Consider the following 22,468-nt stretch of genomic DNA (forward strand, 5'->3'; position numbering starts at 1 on the left):
ATCCTTCCAGTCTTTTTTCTCATCATCCTTCCCAAGCGGTAGCCCCAGAAAACTGCTCCTGACTCCCTAGGATGCCATTGGGCTTCATGGATCCACCTGTTTACCCAAACCCTCTCATTCAACAGCAGTTTTTCCAATATTTCATCCTCCGCTAATCTGACGGTTGAACAGACAAAACCTAATTATTCTCCATGAATCATCTCCGTTGATACATTTGACATAATCACTCTTTCTACCCCATCCTACCCGTTTCAAGTCGGCGCGGTACCACTCAGTTTCTCTGCTGGGGACCTGGTTTTACTATGCCTTATATTAGCTAGTATTAACGTGAGCTCATTTAAAATATGGAGTGTCCCTTTCATCTCTGAAACCCCAGCTATATCTTTCTCTTTACTTTGATGGATTTCAAAAACTGGGAACCCAGAAAATGCTGAATGGATTAATGAGTGGATGTACAAATTAAAATGAACTAAAGTAACTTACATTATGTTTCTTTAAAACATATTCACTTCCTCTAAATTGTCATTGAAATAATCCTTGAGGATTAGAAATAGAACCTGGAAAATTTAGAATGTAGAGTTTTGTTTTTTTTTTTTTCTTGTTTAATTTGTGCTGTAGGCTTATTTAAGATCCCTCTATATTTCACATCTGAAATTATGCACCCTCAGACTCTAAATCCATGTGGAATACCTGGTTCTTGTGCCCATATCCTGTATTGTAGATGGGGTCACATGTGCTAAAGGACATACTCCACTTAAGGAAATTGAGTTTTTGATTTTTTTTTTCCTTCCACTTCCATGACTAGGATTTTGCATGATTAGAATTAAGGGCTATTTTCTTTCTAGAGTGGAATGGAAAACTAAATGATTTTTATTAATATGGTACTTTTTCCGATTTTTATGGAAGTTTGAAGGCATTTTAGGGTAACTTGGAAAGTTAAGAGAACTAGTTCCCTGAGATGGGAGTAAAAGTAAATTTCACATTATGTTGTGAAGATTGTCCAATGAAATAATGCATACAGAAATTTCAGGAGAGTGCCTGGAAACATATAAGTGCTCTAGTTTTCTGCTTCTACCCCATTTGAACTCCAAGCATGAGGCTTTACCTAATAAAACCTGCTAACATTTAGTATGTACCAGCTTTGTATTAAGCATTTCACATACTTTGTTTCATGTACTTCCAGAACAACTAAATGGTTAGTAGATTCTACTAACCATTTGTCAAAGGAAAAGGCTGAAAAATCAGCGTTAGAATGTTTAGAAAGTTTAATAAATGTCCCAATGTCAAACTCAGAGGAAAATTAGAATTTTGTTTAATGTCTTTCTCAGGTTTTTACCGTTTTATGTTATTGTCTATCTTTCCTGTGGCTGTGCCCACAATGTTTATTTCTTATTTAAAATCAGGCTGTAAAGAAAATATTACCCCAGACAAATTTGGATGAGGTTGCACATTACAGCCATAACTTTTGATGGTTTCCTGATATGACCCTCTGAATACCGACCAAACTTTTCAAGACTTCAGTCTTGTTTTATGACTTTCCTCTCTCCCACATGGAGGGAGATGCTGAAAGCTATATTGATCCACTTTTCTGCCTAGTTTTTCTCCCTTTACTTCATTGTCTTTGTTTTTCTGGAACGTTGTTCCAAATGGCCTGGTTGTTCTTTGCTGAGCATGAGGGATTGGCTATAGGGAATTTTCTTTTTGTTAGATAGTCCAACTCCTGACTAGATGGATTTTTTTATATATATTTTTTAAATTTATCATTTTTGGGGGTGGGTGGTTTCCAAACTGAGACACACACAGTATATTCTGTTAAGGCATTTTGACTCCTTTTGAAACCTACATGCATTTTTGAGATACCTTGTTGTTCTTGCTTTTTCCTCTTATGAGGATGCACGTAAACTGATCATTTGATACCTGAGAAACCATGGAGCAATGAAAGGAAAATCACTTTTTAAAACAAGAAAGCCCTACTTCCTGCTTGTGCAATTGAGGAAACTGAGACCCAGAGAGTTAAATAACCTAATTAAATCCAAGCAGCTGGTTAGTGAAGGAATGGGACTGAAACCCATGCTTCCTTAGTGATCAATTTAGGAAGATATTTTTTAAAGCATTATATTTTTAGAACACCAAAATTGGGTGGAATTTTTAGATGTAAAGGATGGAGCAACACATCTTTGAAAAGTACCCTACATGAATAAGGAAAAAAAAGGTATTTTCAGTGAAGACACTTCATGTATTTTATGTAGAGGTTTCCACCATACTTAGGAAGAGACTGCCACAGTGATTGTGTTGAGATCTGATGCTTACCATCCTTATACATAAAGATAACTGCACCAAGCTTGCCTTGATAGTTTTACTATTTCCTTGAGATTACATTCTTGAGATGATGAGACCAGCTTGAATTTTCAGTGTAGTTGTGAGACCTTTCATAGGTTGAAATGAATTCTGATAAGCTGATTATCTCTCTGAAGAAAATATGATGTCCACATTTCATAGCCTAGTTCCTTTCACTTTAGTGCCATTCTGATTCTGAAGCATCTTCCCTGGGCTGAATTAAATAAGGTAATAAGGTGCTCTGGAATCCAACACAGATTAAATAGAATTTAAAAAAAATTGAGACCCCCCCCAGGGTGGAGGATGGGTTTTCTTTATGGTACATTTTCTTTGTCCATGGCAAAGTAGTCGGCTGCTAGCTAGTTTCTTTTTCTTTATAGAGCAGTGAATTATGAAGCCCCAAAGTAAAGTGTTCTCAGTGGTGTAAATAAAGCAGTAACCTGAGAAAATATATCACACTGTATACTGAAGGTTTTTCTTTTCCTTTCTTTTTTCTGCTTTTATTTCTTTATTTAGTTAGTTGGTCTCTCCCTTTTCTGCTACTGTCTGGTTTATGCTGTTGTGTATTGTTGATACATTAATCTTGGTAATAGAAATGGAAAGCTACTTTTCATTGAGAAATAGATTCAAAGTAAAAGATGATTAATGAACAAAAGCGATATGCATTCCCAATGATATGCTTTGTATCCCAGCTCTATAAATCTGTCCGTATTTCAGCCTCTTGCGGGCTCTCTGATTACTATAGTCAATCTACTTTGCACTTCAATGAAACGGGTTGGTTTAGTCCCCAGCCTGCCTGGTGGCATGGAAGGAGGGAGGGCAGTTAGAATCTCAAACCTCCTAGGGGAGAATCTTGCCCAAGGGACCATTTGCCTGTGGGGGTGGAAGGCTGGGGAGCAAGAGATCCTCGCTTAGAATTACCAGGTCTGAGAGGCCTCTCTTTGCAAGCCTGTTGCTCATAGCCGCAAAGCTTCTCTCACTAATGCAAGGATGAACAGGACTCGCCACTGTTGAAGAATAACCAACGTGGACTGGTCAGGAAGGGGTGATCCCAGCAGCAGCTCCCTGGATGTATGAGCTGATCATGGCTTCATGGCAGGTGTCAGCTCCTGTCTTATAAAAGCACACCTATTTTAGTCTCTGTTTTAGGTGGCCCCAAGTCCCTCTTTGGGCGGTCACGATTATGCCTGGGATTTGGAGTGAGACCATTTTCTTTGAGAGCAAATACAGCACAGTTCTGTTCAGATCAGGGTTCAAAGTCCGGCTTCTCGGTGGGACCTTGCACAAATACATAACCTCTTGGAGCCTCATGCTTCATCTGAAATCTGGCCATAACGAGGCCCCCAGCATTGGGATCTAAGTCAGATTCAGTGCAGAGCTGCACGCATATTGTTTATTACTATGTGTGGTGCAGAGTAAGTATTGGATATTTATTATTATTATTCCGCTATTGTTACTGTCTTTAATTTCTTCACATATACGCACAAATATATATCCCAAATAATTAATTAATGAGTTCCTCTAAGTCAAAGGAGTGTCCATCACTTTTACTTGTTTCTTAAGATCATCTTCAGCTTGGAAGGAAGACTTACAAAATAAGAGTAGGCAGGTGCAGCTTTTTGACACCCAGTATCTCAGTACTCTATGCTCTTTCCTATGTTACCTCATTTAATCATTGTAAAAATACTGCAAAAGAGTGCTTTTCATTTCTACCTTATATATGAGAGAATTGGGGCCCAGAGATGTCAAGTAACTTGCCCAAGGTGACACAGCTAGGAAGTGCTGGAGCCAGGATTTGTGTCCAGATCGAAGCTGTTCCTTTGTGCATGTCCTCGTCCCTTTGAACGTTCTGGCCTGTCCTCTAACTGAGGCCTGGGAAGCTGCACATGGTGTAGGGAGGGAAGCAGGGCTTAAAGAAAGAGCTGTCTGTAGAGAAAGGCTAGTGATGAGCCCATGCGTCTTGGTTTGATATGCTTGGGAGGCCAGAAGACAACCTGGTTTCATTCTGGAATCATTCGCTCCTTCATTCACTCAGCAGATACTCAGCGAGCACGGCTGGGTTCCAGGTAATGAGTTAGGAGCAGAGTGATTTGGTGGAGAACAAAACCCTCCCGGCTGGGCCGTCCTGGGGCTCTCAGCCCAGCAGGATACAGATCAAATGGTGATGTTTCCATGTACAGCTTTAACTGAGACAAGGGGGCCGCACAGGAGCCCATCCTAGATTTGCTGCAGAGACAGGGTCAGAGGAGGCTTTGCTAAGGGCGCAGTATTTGAGCTGAGATTTGAACGACGGGTATAAACTACACAGGCGGGGAGGGGTCTACTTGCTCTTCAAGCTTGTGCTGGTGGAGCCTGGAGTCTGGCAGGTGCCGCTGAGCCCTCTTCCAGAGCACTTTCCTGCTTTTGGAGAAGGAGGGCTTTCATCATCACGTTTCTGCAGTCTGAATATTTTTATGTGAGAAGTTTGGTGGCTCCTACATGGACAAAATGCTTTGGTCTCCTTAACACTGCCTGTGTACCAGATCAGCTTAGGTGGAGCCAGGCAAATTCAAAATTCTGAAAATTTGTTGAGAAGCCTCATTCCTCAGGGTAGAGATTGCCCACTGACCATTTCTGCTGTAATGGCAGAGAATGTTTTCATCGGCCAAACAATCCAGTGCAGTGCCAATGATTAGCCAACAAACAGCTCCTTTTCTTTTGGTCCATTCTTTTGTTGTTCAATGTAGCAATCTGTCTGCAGGAATTAAAAACTCATTCTTTAATCTGATTTGCTTTGTTCTGCGCTTTGGTACCTCCTGCTAAGAAAACACCTCAGGCCACAGTAAACTCACCCCGCTTTGAACAGGGAAATGGGGAACTCTCTGGGGTTTGGTAGAGGGAAATATTTTGAGGAACCTGCTTTATGAAGCAGTTGCTTGCACTTTCTTTCTTTCTGCTAGAAATGAGCCCCAGGGTCCCACCAAAAAGCCAAACTAGTCAACATCTCTATTAAAAAAAAATTACGGAACAACAATAAAAATGAGAGGCACACTAAATACTGGTTAAAAGTAAAGTGTTAGAGTCAAGTGGAAATTTGGATCCTGGTTTTGTTGATTACAGGTGGTTCTATCCAGAGCAAGTCCTTTCATATTCTTAAAATCCCTGGTTCATCATCAGTAAAAGGGAGTTAATGGTTGTTGTGATACTTAGAATTTTGGGATTACAGTGCCTGGTATATGGTAAATATTAAGTATTAGATGATAATATTGATGACAGTAATTATTAATATTTTATTTAGATCTTTGTGAACCTCTATGTTAACCTCTATATCAGGAGTAGACAAACTTTTTTGGTAAAGGGCATAGTAGTAAATATTTTTAGCTTCATGGGCCAGCTATTCAACTGTGCCGTAGTACAAAAGCAGCTATAAACAATACATAGCACAAACAATACGTAAACAAATGGGCATGGCTCTGTTCCGATAAAACTTTATTTGCAAAAACAGATTGTGTGTTGGATTTGACCTGCCAGCCATCCTTTGCCAACCCTTGGTCTATATGGAAAGCTTTACTGGCACAGTTGCGTTGGTTTGACAACCTGCCTTCTTGGTCCTGGATGGGTCTTATGTGGATAACTTAACCAGAAAACCATATGCTGTAGGGGAGAGAAGCCCGTGGAAGCCAGGCTCAGCCAAAGGAGTGCTTTCTTGGGAAGATGCCAGGCATCAGGCATGCCGAAACCACTACCACTCCTGTCCGGAACGGTGCAAGAAGCTCTCCCTTCTCCTTCCCTCTGATCCCTCAGCTCTGTTTCTCTCTGCCTGGGCTACATTCTCCTCCCCTGCACGCAGATGGACTTGATCTGCTGGGCTTTCTCCTTGGCCGCCCTATCAGCCCTCAGAGGGTGCCCTTGGCCCTGAATCTAAACCACCTTCAAGCCATTGTCCACAGCTGCTTCTCACAGTCTCTTCTTGTCCGGATGATCAGTTCCTAAGCAAGACCCCTACAGCCCACCTCCGCCTCCAGGTTGGGTTTCCCAGGTTAAGGTTTGACCTTCCCCCTTTTGCAGGGAGAATCAGAGTGATTATCAGCAAAGCCCAAAATCCCCATTCCTGGGCAGGTGCAGCTCTTTAAAGAGAAGAGCGGGGTTAGAGGCATGTCACAGTCTCACACTTCTTTGCCCCCAAACAGGATATTGTTCAATAATGGCTTCTGGGTGATACCTTTTTTTTTTTTGACTCAGTGGTATACTTCTAGCACCTCACCTGGGCCCAGTGTTTGGGAGAATCTTCTCTGGTTGTAGGAGAACAGCCTGATGATATTTCCCAAGTGAAAGGCACATACCTCTTTCCTTTCACCCTATACCCACAAAGTTTTAATTTTATAGAGACTGAAATAATCAGGTCTCGTGTGTATATTTCCTTTCAAAGCATTCTCAGCGCATATGCTATGAATTCAATGTCCTGTCTTATGTACTTGGGTGGAAAAATAATGTAAATACACCTCAAAATTTCCCTGGAGTTCAGCTTTCCTTTTCATACTGGATCTAGCTAAAGTTTGGAGTAAAATTTTTTAAAAAAAGAGCCTCATCACCTTACACTCACCCTGTTATCTCTAGTGGGTTCAAATAAAATTTCTCAGCGAAGTCGGCAGTACCTGTGCTCTCTCTGGCCTTGAATCTGAGAGTCTGAGGATTTCTTTTGAGTACACAAAGCCACATCCTTTTGACAGACAGTGCAAATTAAAAGATTCGGCGCAGCCCAGGATCCAGGGACCCAAACTTGCCCCTTGGGTTTTCATTTACGGTTAGACGCTGCAGACACAATTATTGCTGACAGAGACGCCGAGGCCAGTGGCAGAGTGCGTGTGACAGGAGGCTCATGCCAGACCGTAATTGGGAGGATTATTTTTAATCAGAACATACCCTACAGTCCAAACATTAGAAATCTCCTGTAAGGCCAAGACAGGAAATTAAACACACCAACAATAAGCCTCATGGGGTGTGTGGGGGGTTCTATATCGTTAGACTCTCAGAGGTCCCCGGAGCTTTGGATAGAAGTTTGCTCCCCGAGGGAGGGAGACCGAGAAGAATTCTTCCATGGTGCAGTCACAGACACTGAACCTGAGCCCTTTTTGGATGGGTGAATATGACCAAATTAAATGCAGCAGGCGGACTGATGTTTATTGGCATTTGAACAGTTTGGCAGGTTAGGTATATGCCTTGGAGTAGCAGCTACAGATGGATTTCATCAGTAAGGGAGGAGCCCCATTGGTTCATTATTTTCAGAAATCTTTAATGAGCACCTACTATGTGTCAGGTGCTGATGTTGTGCCTGGGCTGTGCCAGCACAGTGTACAATCTTACCTCTTTGGCAAATTTTTGCAAGCACTTTAATCTTTGATCACTGGAAGAGCTAGAAGGATTAAGTAGCCATAGCTCTTGGTGATTTGGCTTGATAAATTGATAAAAATTTATTGAGCTCCTACTGTGTTCCAGGTAAATTATCTCATATTATACCCACATCAACCCTCCTAAGAGGGCCATATTGTGCCCATTCTATAGTGAAGAAAACTGAGGCTTAGAGATGTCGAGCAGCTTGCCCAAAGTGACACAGCTGAAAGAACGAGAGGATAGCTTCTTGCAGAGGTCTAGGTCCATACCCTATGCTGTGTGGTCATCACTCGTGCGTGAGATAAGGCACAGACTGCTGACAATCCAGTGAAGAAGTTAGGCATGGAGACAGCCGTCTGTAAGTAGTGAGTGCTCAGAGATACCAACAAGATTGTAAGGGTTGGGCAGAGGAAATCTTCAGTGTGCTTGGGGGAGGCAGCAAGGGTCCCCCAGGCTCCAGGCTTGGGCTACGAGACGGGTCCACATTTACCAGGCAGATAACAAGGAACAGAATTCTGGGCAGAGGAACCTGTCAGTGCAAAGGCGTGGGGATATTAAAAAGCACGAGGCGATCTGTTTTGGTTTACAACTGCTGGCTCTCAGGTTTAGTTCTGGTTCAGCTTCAGAGCCTAAAATAAGTATAAAGGGGAAAGGAATCTCTATTTTGGAAACATTCAACACAAAGAGCAGGAATCGATGAGGGGATGGGGTGGGGTGCAAGAAGAGACATTCCTTGTTATGTGGGAATAGCTCCCATAGTCACTGGTTGCTGGAGAGTGATCTCAGTGACAGTGGAGCCTCAGCCCATGTCTCTCCTTAGAAAATAAGCCACAAATTTCTAGGACAGTTGCATATTGATTTGGAGCCTAGAGCTCAGAGTACTTAGATCTGGCAGTGAATTCAGGCCCACACTTGATCTTCTGAGCGACTTAGTGTGGCTGACAAGCTAATCCACCTCCAGTAGTGGTTATTGGTCAGAAGTTTCATGTTATATGGCTGGGATCTCCAAATTCCTAGGCAGGGTCCCTCAGCCTCCCTTCTATCCCGGGGGCTGTGTGCATCAGCCTATTCCTGCTCTGCCATCACCAAATCACACATTATATGGAGCCCTGTGAGGCATTAGCCAGGTTTCTCTTTGCAGTCTGCTGATGGGCTTCAGGCCCCTTCCAAGGACGGTAAAACTGCAGAGAGTGGAATGAGGTCAGGGGCTGCTGTGAAGCTCTGCTGGAGGGAGAGGGCGGGAGGTGGGGTGGGGGGGAGCCCAATCTCGGTGACTAATGTGGTCAAGCCAGCACTTGCTCATCTGCCTGCAGCCTCAGGTGCACGCTTAGAGAGCTGTGTCCTCTGTTGGTTTCCATTGTTTGCAAGCAACAGAAACTCCCTCAAACAAGCTAAGAAATGGAATGTTTATTTCATAGCTTAGGAGCGAATCTCAGCCTTGAAGGCAGGAGGTGTGGTCAAGCCCACGAGGGACCAGCACCTAGAAATGCTAAGTCATCAGGCAACAAGATAGTCCCCCACCCCTGTCCCAAAGTCTCCCCACTCTCTTCTCCAATCGTCTTGCTCTGAAGTGTGTCTTCTCCTGCTCCTTTCTGCACACATGGCAGGGAACAGAGCTCTGCAATTACTGGATTTTCGGCTAGGAACTAGCAGAAACTAAACAGTGTCTTCAGATTTCCTGGGAGGAGATTGAGCCTAGCTCGGGTGAGGTTCCATTCCAGCCCTACACAAGCCTCACTAATGGAGTCAGGGCCATGCACTTGAGGAGTACTTTCTGGGACTCTACCAGGAGGAAGTGGTGGTGGTGGTGGGTAGGGGTGTGTGAATAACAACTCTTAGGGAAGCTCAGTCCTCACTCAAAATGAGTCTAAAATTAGTAACAGGATGAGCAAGTCCATCCTTCCTTCCTCCCATTCCCTCGTTCCTTTGACAAAACTGTATCGAATGCCTTCCATATCATGGCACTGTGATCAGAGCTAGAGTTAAAATGGTGAGCAAAACAAACCCAGCCCCTCCTCACAGAGCTAACATAGTGGTGAGACAGGCAGACTTTGATCAAATAATTTTTCTGACTGTAAAAATATAGCTGCAATAACTACAGATCCCCAGCAATCCAGACCATGCAGCAGGGGGTTTTCATAAGGAGGGAATGATGAGTGTGGGCTAGTAGTGTTAAGAGCAGCCGGGGTCCATGGCATGGCCTATACGGATCCCCACGGCAGGTGGGGGTGAAGTGTGATCCCAAACTAGATGGTGCATGGTCTGATACAAAAGGATTCAAGGCTGGGGTGCATTGAGGTGTTGTCTTGGTTGCCTCAGGATGGTGTAACAAAGCCCAACAAATTGCTTGGCTTAATACCATAGGCATTTATTGTCCCACATTTCTGGAGCCAAGAAGGCCAAATTCCATCGAGGAAAACTTTCTTGCCTCTGCTTAGCATCTGGTGGATTGCCCCCAATCCTTGGCTTCAGTATCTGCCTCAGTCATCACATGGCCTTTTTCTAGGGTCAATCTATCTGTCTGCCTGTGTCCAACTTCTGCCTTCTCATAAGGCCCTCACATTGGATTAGAGCCCATCCTAATCCAGAATGGCCTCATCTTAACCAGTAACTTCTTCTAAGACCTTATTTCCAAAGGAGGTCACCTTCCTGGGGCTTTTGGGGGGACACATGTCAGCCCATAAAGTAGGTCATGACATACTCAGTGAGGCTGGAGCAGGGCAGGAGCCCACCACGCAGGGCCTTGTGGGCTGTGACACAGAGAACATCTGTGCCCTGGGTGAAATGAGAAGCCATCGACACAGGACATAAACTGTCAAATAGCACAGTCACGTTCACATCTCGTGAAGATTGCTCTTGCTGTCTGGAGGGACGAGGTGTGCAAGCTCGGGTCACGTGACGATCTTAGATACCTATTATGGTCACCCATGTGGGGAAATCCATGAAGCAGTCAATGGCAGAGTCCACGGAAGCAGAAACATTGCAGCAGCCCGCCCTATTTAGAGAGTCAAAGCTGGAAACTTAACCGACATCCTCGCTGCACAGAGGCCATCGACTTCAGTGTTTGGGAAGTAATTGGTTTGCTATTTTGTGCATCCATTTGGATGGAGTGCAGGGGTGAAGGAAACTAATGTGCCAAGCGTGCATTCACCTCCCGGCTGCCTGACTTTGTTCTAACATCCTTCCAGCTTGCAGCTCTTTAGCTCCAACATAGTTTCAGTACAGTGTAAATTTGACCCAGTGCTACTGGGGCCTAGGATTCTCCCTGATCGCAAATTTGCAAATTGCTTGTTTGATAATTTGCAAGAGTAATTGCAAATTCAAGACAATGTTACATTAAAAAGAAAAAACCAGATGAGAAAAAAAATAAAAAAATCCTGGCATCACTCCTCTGGAACTCTAGAGAGCATTTTAGGTTTTCCTCGCTGTCTGGTGCGATTGCTAATGACCATTTCCATTTGCACCTTGTGACAATGGTTCTCTGCCTTTGTTTTTCTAAAACAGTCTACCTAAAGGATTTGACACAATCTTATTAGTGTAAAGGGGGATTTATAAAATTCATTTCTACTGTACGTTGGATTAAGAACAGATCAAAAGGTGTGGGCATAAAGCTGACAGAGACGTGAAATTAATGTTATTACGTAGGCACCAGGTGTGGAGCAACAGAGAAGACCCTGTTGGTCAGAGGAATGAAGTTCAAGGCCCTTCTGTGGTGCTGCAGCACGTTGGTCATTGAGGAATCGCCTCTATGTTGCCCAGGAAAGGGGGCAGCTGCTGAGGGGCTGGGCACCGATGCCCAGGGATAAGGCTACTGAGTGTACTAACCCTGGAGTTCAGAGCCTAGGGCAGGCCACATCAACAAGGAGTTAGAAAGGGTGTACAGTGCTTGTTCTGATAGAAGGATGGGTGAAAGCCCACAGGGCCCCCAGAAAAAAATTCAGTCCAGCTGGAAGGGCCGTGACAGCTACAAAGAAGAGATCATGCCTGAGCTGACTTTGAAGGAGTTCAAATTTGGGCCAGGTGCAACGGCGGTTCAGGAAGAGAGAGGGATGTGATCAAAAAGCTGTACCTCGTGTCTCTTAAGTAGTTTGATTTAGCTGGGTCTTAGTGTATGTGAGTGAGTGCTTAGGGAAAGGCAGAAGTCACTGGAGAGGAAGAGGGGTGGGACTGAGAAGGTGGAACCCGACTCTAGCAGCTATCATTATCTTAAATAAGAGGATGCTTATGGATTTTGATACAGAGCCTGGTATATAAAGTGTTCAATAAAACTACTGCTATTGTTGTTGCTATTATTATTATTATTACTAGGACTGTGATAATCCTCTGGCTTGAATTTATTGAAATTCATTGAGGCATGAATTTGTTAAAAGGAGCATTGTAGTTTGTTCATTTCATGCCTGTCCTAACTTGTCTTTCCAAACCCATGTTCTTCCACTTCATTTGGTTACATTCTTCTCATCTGTAAGATCCCGGGTCCATTGCCATGTCCTTGGGGAAGCCTTCACTGACATTCTGCCCAAGATATTCCTTCCTCTTTGGACTGTAGGCACTAAGAGGACAGTGCCTGACATGAAAAGAGGGTGTAGTAAGTAATAGCCAACACTTAAATAGCACTGACTGGCTTTGTGCCAGACACAATGCCAGGTGCTTTATAAATGTTATCTTTTAATATTTACCTCAATCCTTTGAGGTTGGTACCATGCTTATTCCCATTTTACAGATGTGGAAGCTAAGACACAGAAAGTCTAGTTGCTTATCCATGGACATAGAACTAGTTGGTAGCGATGTCATTGATGGAAAGAGGGATACATGGATGGATGGATTGGTGGACAAGCACTGTCACCATCAGAACTGTGTACCCTCAGGTTTTTCCAGACAGAGATCCCTTCTCCTTCCAATATTTTGGAATGATTTGATGTTCTCAGATGTTCTAATTTATCAACACTAGTGGATTCATCAAATGTGAAGATAAAAAGTACGCAAATAATGTTTATAATTAAGCTCTGAAATTTGTGAATTGTATTGAGTTTGGGTGTAAATTGTATCAGCACTTTATAAGAGTAATCAAAGGAGCACTGGATCAGGATTCTAGAACTCTGCAAACCAGTCCTGTCTCTGCTACTTAAGTTTCTCCCCAGAGAAGGAGCAGCTCAGTGTCAACTCTCTTGGGTATAGGGTACCATGTAAGTCTTTCAGATTTATCAGTAAATCTTGATTTTTCTGGTTGGAGATAACTCCTACCCCAACTCCTTTAGTTAAATGAGATTATAATGGACATTTATAGTTCCGGTGACATTTAGTTTATTTAAGTATTAATGAACATAAACCTTCCTTCTTCTGATTGAGTAAAGATAGTCATGCTTATGAAATTTATTATTGATAGGGTGTTTTATTTGACAATTCTATTCATTGCAAAATGAAACTGCCTCCGTCTTTGAACTTTACCTCTCATGAAATCAAGTATTATAGAATCCTGAATTTCTAGAGTTGAAAAGAAATTTCGATTCCATTTAATTCAACCTACTCCCATGCAGGAAAAGGCACTATAGTATCTCTGAAAGGTCAACTCCAATCTTTCCTTGAACACACTGTGTGACAGAGAGCTCACTGTGTAAGAGAAGATATGGTAGAGTGATTCTGAGCTTGGCATCCAGTTGCCCAAGTTCAAATCTAGGCTCCAACAAGAACATTCAGGACAGTTTTACGTAACTTGTCGGGGCTGTCTGAGCCTCAGTCTCCTCTTCTGAAAACTAGAGATAATGATAATACCTTCTTTATCAGAGTGTGAAAGGTTTCAATGAGAAAGTTTAAGGACTTAATGATCTTAATCATGTCCCCGTTTTGTCACCATCATCATTGTTACATTCACAATACGGTTAAAAACTATTTCAGATGTTAACCAGATATCAACATGAGAAAAACGGTGCAGCCAAAACTCACGAGAATACCTTCCTCAACGCTAACATCTTCCCCTCTCTTCTTCCCCAGGAAACGGCTCCGAGAACTCATGCAAGTGGACCCTACGGCTTCCTTGGTCAGACTCAGCATTCAGTAAGTGTGACCAGTTCTGGACATTCATTACATAAATACATCCATTTCTTTGATCATGTTCTCTATGAAAATCTCTTTTCTGTGGGCATAAAGTTACCACCAAAACTCTGCTGCCTGTGTGTGTCTTCCGGTTCTGTGCTGCTGCATAGGACTGGAGAAAAGAAGAGGGTTTGCTGGGTAGAACCCCCAGAGAGAAGTAGGAAATAGGTGAGAGTGTCAGTGAATTAACCCCACCGTTACCAGCTGGAGGTTAAAATAAAATGTGCTTTTGTTTTCCTTTTTTTGCCAAGATTTTCTCATCAAGGGATGTCTTGTCCCCCCTCCCCATTTCAATGACCCTGCAACGTAGAAAAAAATGCCAGCAAAACATAGATCAGTTAGAGAGACCTCATATTTCTTGCGGCATTTAAGAACAACAATTTGGTTCTTTCAGAGCCAGAATACGTGACTATTCTATAAAAATTACTGCAAAAAAAAAAAAAAAATTCTGTACTTTATGTTGCTGGAGTACATTTTAGAAATTTCATTTGTTTTTAGCAACTAAGCACTTTCTGCTCTGTGCCTTTCTCGTTGCACACAAGGACTTTATTTTTGGCGAAGCTAGCAGTATTTTGTTCAATTTCTCAAACTATTATATATATATATATATTCATACACTAGCATTTGGGGTGACCGTGGAAGTATATGGCTGCTTCATAACGTCTCTGACATCAGCTCTTCTCTGTAATTGTTTTATGAGTAAATATGTAATAATTTAATGAAAAAATATAACCATTTAAAAAGGCTGCCTTAAGGAGATATTTTTTCTTCAAGACTTAGCTTTCTTGCTAGGTTTCAGGATCGTTTAGCATATTCTATTTCTGAGAATGGTGGAGTCTGATTTGATGCATCAGATATCATCCCGTGTCATAATGGACCTGGCAGAATTTGAGGTTGTGGGAATCCGGCTCTCGGAATGGGCTGATCAAAGGGAATTCTCTCGCCCTCAGTGGTATTGTAAGACTCCCCTTATTGCTATGGAATTTGCATATGCGAATGGTGAGAAGTAGGAGGGGATGAGACGCAAAGAATAACAAGATGGCGCATTAGTGTTAGCCACATCAGAAAGACTTACTGTGATCCTGATCAGCTACAGCTTGTATCGTACAGGAGATTAGACCCATAGCTTTTGTTCACCATAATAAAGGAAATTTCATGTCTAATTCCCAACATGCCACATCTATCTTGTAAGGCCTTCGAAGTTCAGGCTGTGGCATTTCCTGAAAACTGCGAGGCTCTGTAAGTAAAAAGGAGGGGGGCTGTTTGGCATGAAGTCTCTTCACATCTATTTGGTGTAAGGTTAAATGTGCTTGTTACTTTGTATTTCTTGTTTCAAGCAGCACCTTTTTCCCCAGATGCCTTGGGTGGTACTAGGACAGGCAGGGGAGGGACAGAGGAAGGAAGGTCTGGGGGATGGTTTTCAGATTCTGTATGACCCTCCCACCCCCTGCCTTCTCAGCATGATGCAAATTGCTGCTTCTCAGAAAGAAACTCTTGTTTCTCCCTGGATTGGGACTGAAACTTCTAACCTAGAGGCGGCTCTACTCCCGGAGATAATTAGTAGAATGTTGTAAGGGAGCCCTTGTTAATTTGTCTATGGCTATGGTATTTCCATAACTACAATTGCAATCTGTCGGGAAAAAAATATATTAATTGGCTGCTCTGGACCAGTGTGCAGCTATCTCATAATTTAAAAATAAATAAATAAAAAGGAAGAAATGGAAAAACTCCTCACTGGGGAGGTTTAGGTCTACTGCCAATCTCTGGGAGCCTCATTGGTTTTGTAGCTTTCCCTGGTGACTCTAACTTCTCTGACACAGTGCACCTCAGTGAGCTTATAGGGCCGGAAGGCCACGTCCCCTAAAATGAAGATCGAGCTCCGAGAGTTTGCTTGGGTGCCTGGAAGGAGCATGGTCGGGCACCTAAGTTGGCCCCACGCCTGCTTCTTGTCCACTCTTCACCTCCAGCATGTGTTACAGTATGTGGCTGCTTAGGAAACTGCCCTGTTCCTTGCAGAATTTTGCCAGGAACAAATACATTGCCATTGGAATTTGCTCATGTCTTACATTATCTGTGGACCATGGTTGTGGCATTTGGAGAGAGACTAATGGCTTACCTTGTCTGTGTCAGGGTTTCTAATGTCTTCCTTGACTTCAGAGAATCCATTTCCATTCCCAGCTGACAAAGTTTGGTTATTGCATTAGGTTCCTAGGACTGCCGCAACAAATTACCACAAAGCTGGCGGCTGCAAACAAGAGAAATGTGTTTTCTCACGGTTGTTAAGTCCAGAAGTCCAAAATCAAGGTGTCAGCAGAGCCGTGTTCCCTCTGCAGTCTCCCGGGGAGGATTGTCCTCGTCTCCTCCAGCTTCCGGTGGCTCCAGGCGTGTCTTGTCTCCAGCCTCTGCCTCCTCCTTCACATGGCTGCCTTCTTTCGGTGTCTCTTTGCCTCTGTGGTCTCAGATCTTCTCCTGCCTTTCTCTTTTAAGGACACCTGCCATTGGATTCAGGGCCCAGTATAAATCCAGGGTGATCTCATCTTGAGATCCTTAAGTATATCTGCAGAGACCCTTTTCCCAAATAAGTTCATGTAACAGGTTCCGGGTCTTAGGACACATGGACACATCTTTTTGGGGGCTGCTATTCAGCTCAAAGTAGTTACCGTTCAGTGTACCCCCCCCCCCGAGTATTCTATTTGCATTTGGGGCTCTTTGGGCACAGATTGGCCAATATACTTGATTCAGAGAGTTAGCTTACACGATCCAGCATCTGCTTAGGAGTCCAGCTCTTCCACGTCCCTTTATGATCTCTGTGCCTAAGAAGAATGGTTCAGGAGGCTCATGGTGGTTGGGTCATTGGTTGCACTTAAGCTGCAGAGTAATTTACACATAACTGTTAAATTTAACATCCAGTAGAATCTATCCTTGACCTCTGGACTTTCATTGTATTCTGAATCAAAAGTATAGTTGATTGATTGAGCAAAAATTAAAGATTGTCTCTTTCTTTAGTCTTGTGTTCTCCAAAAGAACACTTCATGGTGATAGGAATGTGCTTTCAACTTTGATTATACCTGCAGCATCTACTCTAGTGCTGGCCCGTAGTAGACATACGGTCAATATTACTGGATAGAGTAATGGGTAAACAGAGAAAGGATGGAGAGATGGATAGAGATTTGGATACTTTCTAATGGAGTATTGTGTAAGTGGGAGAAGCATAATTGACATTAGACAAGAAACTACTGTGAGTCTTCAGAAGGTTATTTTTTTTTCATCTTCTACTTGCCCCTCAATGTTCTTTTTTTCTAATTTGTTGACCAACAAGCCCAGATGGAGTCTGAATCTATCATTGAATCCCAGTGCCATATCCCACAAAGATTGCTTGTACACATCTTTATTTAGTTCTGGCTGTCACTTCTCATTCCAAATACCTAAAACTGAAATCAGACCAAACTCCACCCCACTTACATAAGGGGGACCAATCTTCTCCCAGGTACACCAGCCCCAAGCTTCAGTCATCATTGACTTTCTGATGGTCTTCAACCCCCATCAAAAGACGACTGAGTCTTTGATCTGGGCCTTCTAAGGGCCTTCTTTCCACTCCCTCTTTTGGAATGGTAGTCACGTGGTTTTGAGGTTCTCCTAAATCGGCTTCATGCCTAAAGCCTCTGTACCTTAGATTCCATCCTACATACCGAGGGGCTGGTATTCCTGAAACATGATTATCATCTAGTTACTTGCTCAGTAAATTAGCTCCAATCTAATGCTTTGCCTTATTCCCAAAATTCCCCAATACTTTCTACTCCAACTATTGAGGTCGATCCTTTAACCTCTGAACATGTTTATTTTCCCACGTCAAGCATTTGCTACCCTTGTTCTCACCAGCTGGGACACTCTTCTTTTAGTCTGTTCTTCAATAGAGAACAGGCCCTCCTGATATATGAAGTTTTCACTAAATGCACTTAATTCCCTGATTTCCCCTTGCTGGATAAGGAAAACACTAAGCCTATTTTCAGGTTAGGAGGCTGATCCCATGATAATACTTTAGAATCTGGAGCTTAGTGGAGTGGGCAAGAGAAGGAAAATGTAGGGATAAGTAGAGAGGGAAAGTGCAATTATTGTCATCCAGGGAGGTGCAATTCTCTCAAGTTAAAAATTCCAGAGATTGGTTGGGAATGGGAGAGGTCAGACATCTATTGGAAGACAAGAGGGAGAGAGAACAATAGTAGGAATGGCAGAAGGGCATTAATTTAATTGCCATCCAGTCATGGGTTGTTTGATATCAGCTACACTTAGAGTCCACTTGTCTGCCAAGCTTCCCGTTTGTGTTGACACTTGACCACACACCACGAGGCGTTCTTGTCATGTACACATTCCATATGCTCATCTCTTGTCTCTCTTAAGCTGCTGCAGAGCAGGGCTCTGCCAAGTTCTTCCTTCTCTCCCTTCCTCCCTTCTGCTGATCAGGGAGAAGGAGCTCAGGGGATCTTTTTTGATTGACCGAGTATATGAGAATGGGAGGCCAGAAGGAGAGAGCAGGCGAGGAATAAGAGAAGGAAAACATTCCCTTTTGCTTTATTATTATCAGGACAGAGGAAGATAAGAAGGAATGGAAGGGGTAAAGAAGGTTTTCATGACAGTAGGATTTAAGGACCATGGATAGGGAAGAGAGAAGCCTGACGCGGAAGCCCCCGCCTGCTCTCCTCCATTTCACCCAGTTTAAATCTGCCACAGCCGTGCATTCTAGTTACCTTATTTATTACTTATTTGTTATGGTTCCCTCATTGTACTGGAGGATATTTGAAGGTAGAATGTATGTCTGTCCCGCATACTGCTGTATCTCTAACACCTAAGAGTGCTGTTTTAGTTTCCCAGCTACAAAAACAAAGACCATACAGTGGGTTGGCTTAACAACAAGAATTCATTGGCTCCTGGTTTCAGAGGCTTAAGAGGGCTTGCTTCAGATCTGGTTAAGACTAGGGCAAACCGGGCCAAAGGGTAAAGGTCGAAACTGACTGTGTTTTAAAACTTCAACTTCCATGTGAGACCAAGGGAAGAGATGTCTATTTGGTGCAGGATCTATATTTTCTAAACAGTTTAACTCTACAGTCGGTTTGTTGAAACACCACAATTACACGGAACTTTGAATAGGAAGTGAGATACAGTAGGTTAGTATAGGTTAGAGTGAGATAGTGACACATCCCAGAGTAATTTGGGCAGAGAATAAAAAATATATTTACAGCCCCCCTCCTCACCCCAAGGAGCTGGGGGAAGGTGCAGAAGTGTTGGACTTCCTCACCTGGACTGGTGTTGATGTTGTCACAAACATTGGGACTGGCGGTTTGATGTGCTGAGCCCTCTATCGTGGGACTTGCCCTTATGAAACTCGTTACTGCAAAGGAGAGGCTAAACTTGCATATAATTGTGCCTAAGAGTCTCCCCCTGAGTACCTCTTTGTTGCTCAGATGTGGCCCTCTCTCTCTCTAACTGAGCCACCTCGGCAGGTGAACTCACTGCCCTCCCCGGTACGTGGGACCTGACTCCCAGGGGTGTAAATCTCCCTGGCAATGCAGGATATGACTGCCAGGGATGAATCTGGACCCGGCATCATGGGATTGAGAATATCTTCTTGACCAAAAGGGGGATGCAAAAGGAGATGAAATAGTTTCAGTGGCTGAGAGATTCCAAATGAAGTCAAGAGGTCACTCTGGTGGACATTCTTATGCACTATATAGGTAACACCTCCTAGGTTTTAATGTATTGGAATAGCTAGAAGTAAATACCTGAAACTATCAAACTCCAACCCAGTAGTCTGCAGTCCTGAAGACAATTGTGTGATAATGTAGATTACAAGAGGTGACAGTGTGATTGTGAAAACCTTGTGGATCACACTCCCTTTATCTAGTGTATGGATGGATGAGTAGAAAAATGAGGACAAAAACTAAATGAAAAATAGGGTGGGATGGGGGGGATGGTTTGGGTGTTCTTTTTTACTTTTATTTTTTATTCTTGTTCTGATTCTTTCTGGTGTAAGGCAAATGTTCAGAAACAGATTGTGGTGATGAATGCATAACTATATGATCATACTGTGAACAGTTGATTGTATACCATGGATGATTGTATGATATGTGAATATATTTCAATAAAACTGAATTTAATTAAAAAAAAAAAGACTCTAGTGCCTGCTAAAGCAGCCCAGGCAAAGTTAGACAACATCACTCTCCCCATGGTCATATGATTAATTTCCTTGATGCCTGTTACATTAAACCCGAGATTTGGATATTTAGGTGCAATTCATTGTGTTTGTACTTGGAATCTCCACCTGCCATCTTTCTGAAGGAGAGTTAATGGATGTTTCTTTTTTTTTTTTTAATTTTATTGTTTTTTTGTGTGTGTGTGATTTAGGAATAATGAAAATGATGTGAAATTGACTGTTCAATGAATGCACAATGATATGATGAACCTTTACATCATTGATTGTATACTTTGCATGGATTATATGGTGTGTGAATATATCTCAATAAAATTGCATTAATGCAAAAAAAAAAAAAAAAAAGAAGGCTTGCTTCCCCCTGGGGTCATATCTTCTGGCTTGCCAGCAATCCTTAGGGTTCTTTGGCTTTGCTGTCACGTGGCAGTGCACATTGTGGTGTCTTCTTTCTCTTCTGGGTTCTGTTGACTTTCAGCTTCTGTCTTCTCCCTGTGGCTTTTCCTTCTGTGTCAAATTCCCTTTATTTTTGAGGACTTCAGCCAACTGAGTTAAGGCCCACCCTCATTCAGTTTGGGTGCATCTTAACTAATAACATCTGCAAAGATCCTATTCACAGATGTGTTCACCCCACAGGACCAGGGATTGGGACATGATCTTGCCTTTTGTGGGGGATGTGATTCAATCCCCAAATAGTGTCAAACAGATGCACATTTTGAAGGAGCAGTGAATTAACTGAATTGCATGAACTAATGCTATGGAAGATGAGCACATCCTCTTTGTATTTTGAAGCGAATCTTCTCTCTCATCCTCACTCCCACAGTCCCCCTCCCTGGCAACTTCCCAATCTAGATCAATTTATGAAAAATCAAGAGAGTCTGACTTGTGTCCAGGCTTGATGACTTGGCCGTGTTACACTTAACGAGCTGTTAGACCATTATGACTTCAGTTTCCTCATTAAAAAATAATAGAAAGGAATTTTAACTAGAGTGGTCTATAACTAGGGTCCTTCCCAATATGGAATTCAGTGGCTAAACAATAAAAATAGAAAATAGGCCATAGAAAAGAAGGTTGAAGAGAAATCTCATTATCTTGGCGAGACAGAGATTGATGAGTTCTGACAAGTAGCAGTCTCTCCCGGCCTCTACTTGTGGATGGATTCAGCCCGTTGTCTCCTGGACACCTACGTGCACAAATAGGTTTGCAGTTAATGCAATACTGATGTTCTCTTGTTTTGCTGATTTTAATATAGTTTGATCCACACTTGTGGGTTACATTGGAGAATTAGGGGAAATGAAAGGTGGTTTTGTCTCCTCCTCTGCATTGGCTTTAGCACCTAAGATGTGAAATTGTGAAATTCATCTAATGATTCATTGCTTTCCAAACATATGAGCCAAGGAAAACAGTGACTTGGCATTTCTGCCAAGTGCCTTTACTTAAGCTAAAGGATAGATCTACTTGCTATTTCCACTCAACATTGTCATGGTGGGGGGGGTGGTGTTTAATTAAGGCATTGCTGAATCTCTAGCACTTTCTGGAAATTGCAAAAGACAAACAATTTTGGTGAAATGTCTCATTAATAAGTAATGTACATAAGGAATTTGGTTTCCCAAATATAGGAGAATTCAGATTGCTTCAACTTTTGAAAAGCTCCTGAGCAAAAAGATAAACTCTTTTCATGTGCTGAAAGCCAGTATACTTTTTCATAATCCATTTGGTTGCTTTCTTATGAATTCAGGCAATTGCTGGTGGACTCTAGCCTCAGAGAGTACAAACCCCAACCTCATGCCTGGCACATGGTCATTGCTACACAGTAAATGGCAATGGTTCATTTTATTTCCTTTCAGAACAACTACATAACTGAGAAATAATCTCTTGCCCTCCAGACTGGCTTGTGTGTGTGCGCGCTTGGCAAGCTCGTTAATTCATTGGACCTCAATCCCTCTATTCAAGGATTCAAGGAGGATAAACTATCTTGAAAAAGTATGCTGTGGTATATTTGAGCTCAGGGTGCTACAACTCTCTGATGATCTCATCATTTTTCCACTCCATTCATTTACAAATAGCCATGAGAATTCACTGTATGTTTGGCATCCTTGCTGGGTTCTGGGATATTATGGTGAACAGATAGATGCAGGGCCCTGAACCCATAGTACAATTATAAGATACAATTTTAAGTAAAAGAAAATAATCCAAGTTGTAATAACACCATGGGCTAGCAAATCACAGTGGCAGGGATATGTTAGGCTTAGAACATAAGGATATAATCAGATCCATCTCAGGTGTAGGAGAGGGTCAAGGATTATCCTGTTATAGGGGAATTTCTTCTCCCCCATCATCCCAGGCCAGGTTGTTTCTTTTCAAAGATGGCTGGCCTTCCTCCTGGACCTCTCTCACCCTTCCCCGAAGGACTGGGATGCCACCTCTCCCAGCGGTGACCATTTATACTCCCCAGAGGCCCACAGCTCC

General features: G+C 42.7%; 1 protein-coding gene across 18 annotated transcripts in view; it reads left to right on the forward strand.

Moving 5' to 3' along the window:
- The window catches only part of RBFOX1 (RNA binding fox-1 homolog 1), a 2,130,504-nt gene that overhangs the window by 898,806 nt on the left and 1,209,230 nt on the right, over nt 1-22,468 (forward strand). For all 18 annotated transcript variants that reach the window (XM_037813986.1, XM_037813985.1, XM_037813992.1 and 15 more), the window contains one exon: nt 13,696-13,758. In XM_037813986.1, coding sequence (XP_037669914.1) covers nt 13,696-13,758 — 63 coding nt within the window. The remainder of the gene's footprint in view (nt 1-13,695; nt 13,759-22,468) is intronic.

The sequence above is a fragment of the Choloepus didactylus genome, chromosome 21 (genome assembly GCF_015220235.1).
Source record: "Choloepus didactylus isolate mChoDid1 chromosome 21, mChoDid1.pri, whole genome shotgun sequence".
Classification (NCBI taxonomy): domain Eukaryota; kingdom Metazoa; phylum Chordata; class Mammalia; order Pilosa; family Megalonychidae; genus Choloepus; species Choloepus didactylus.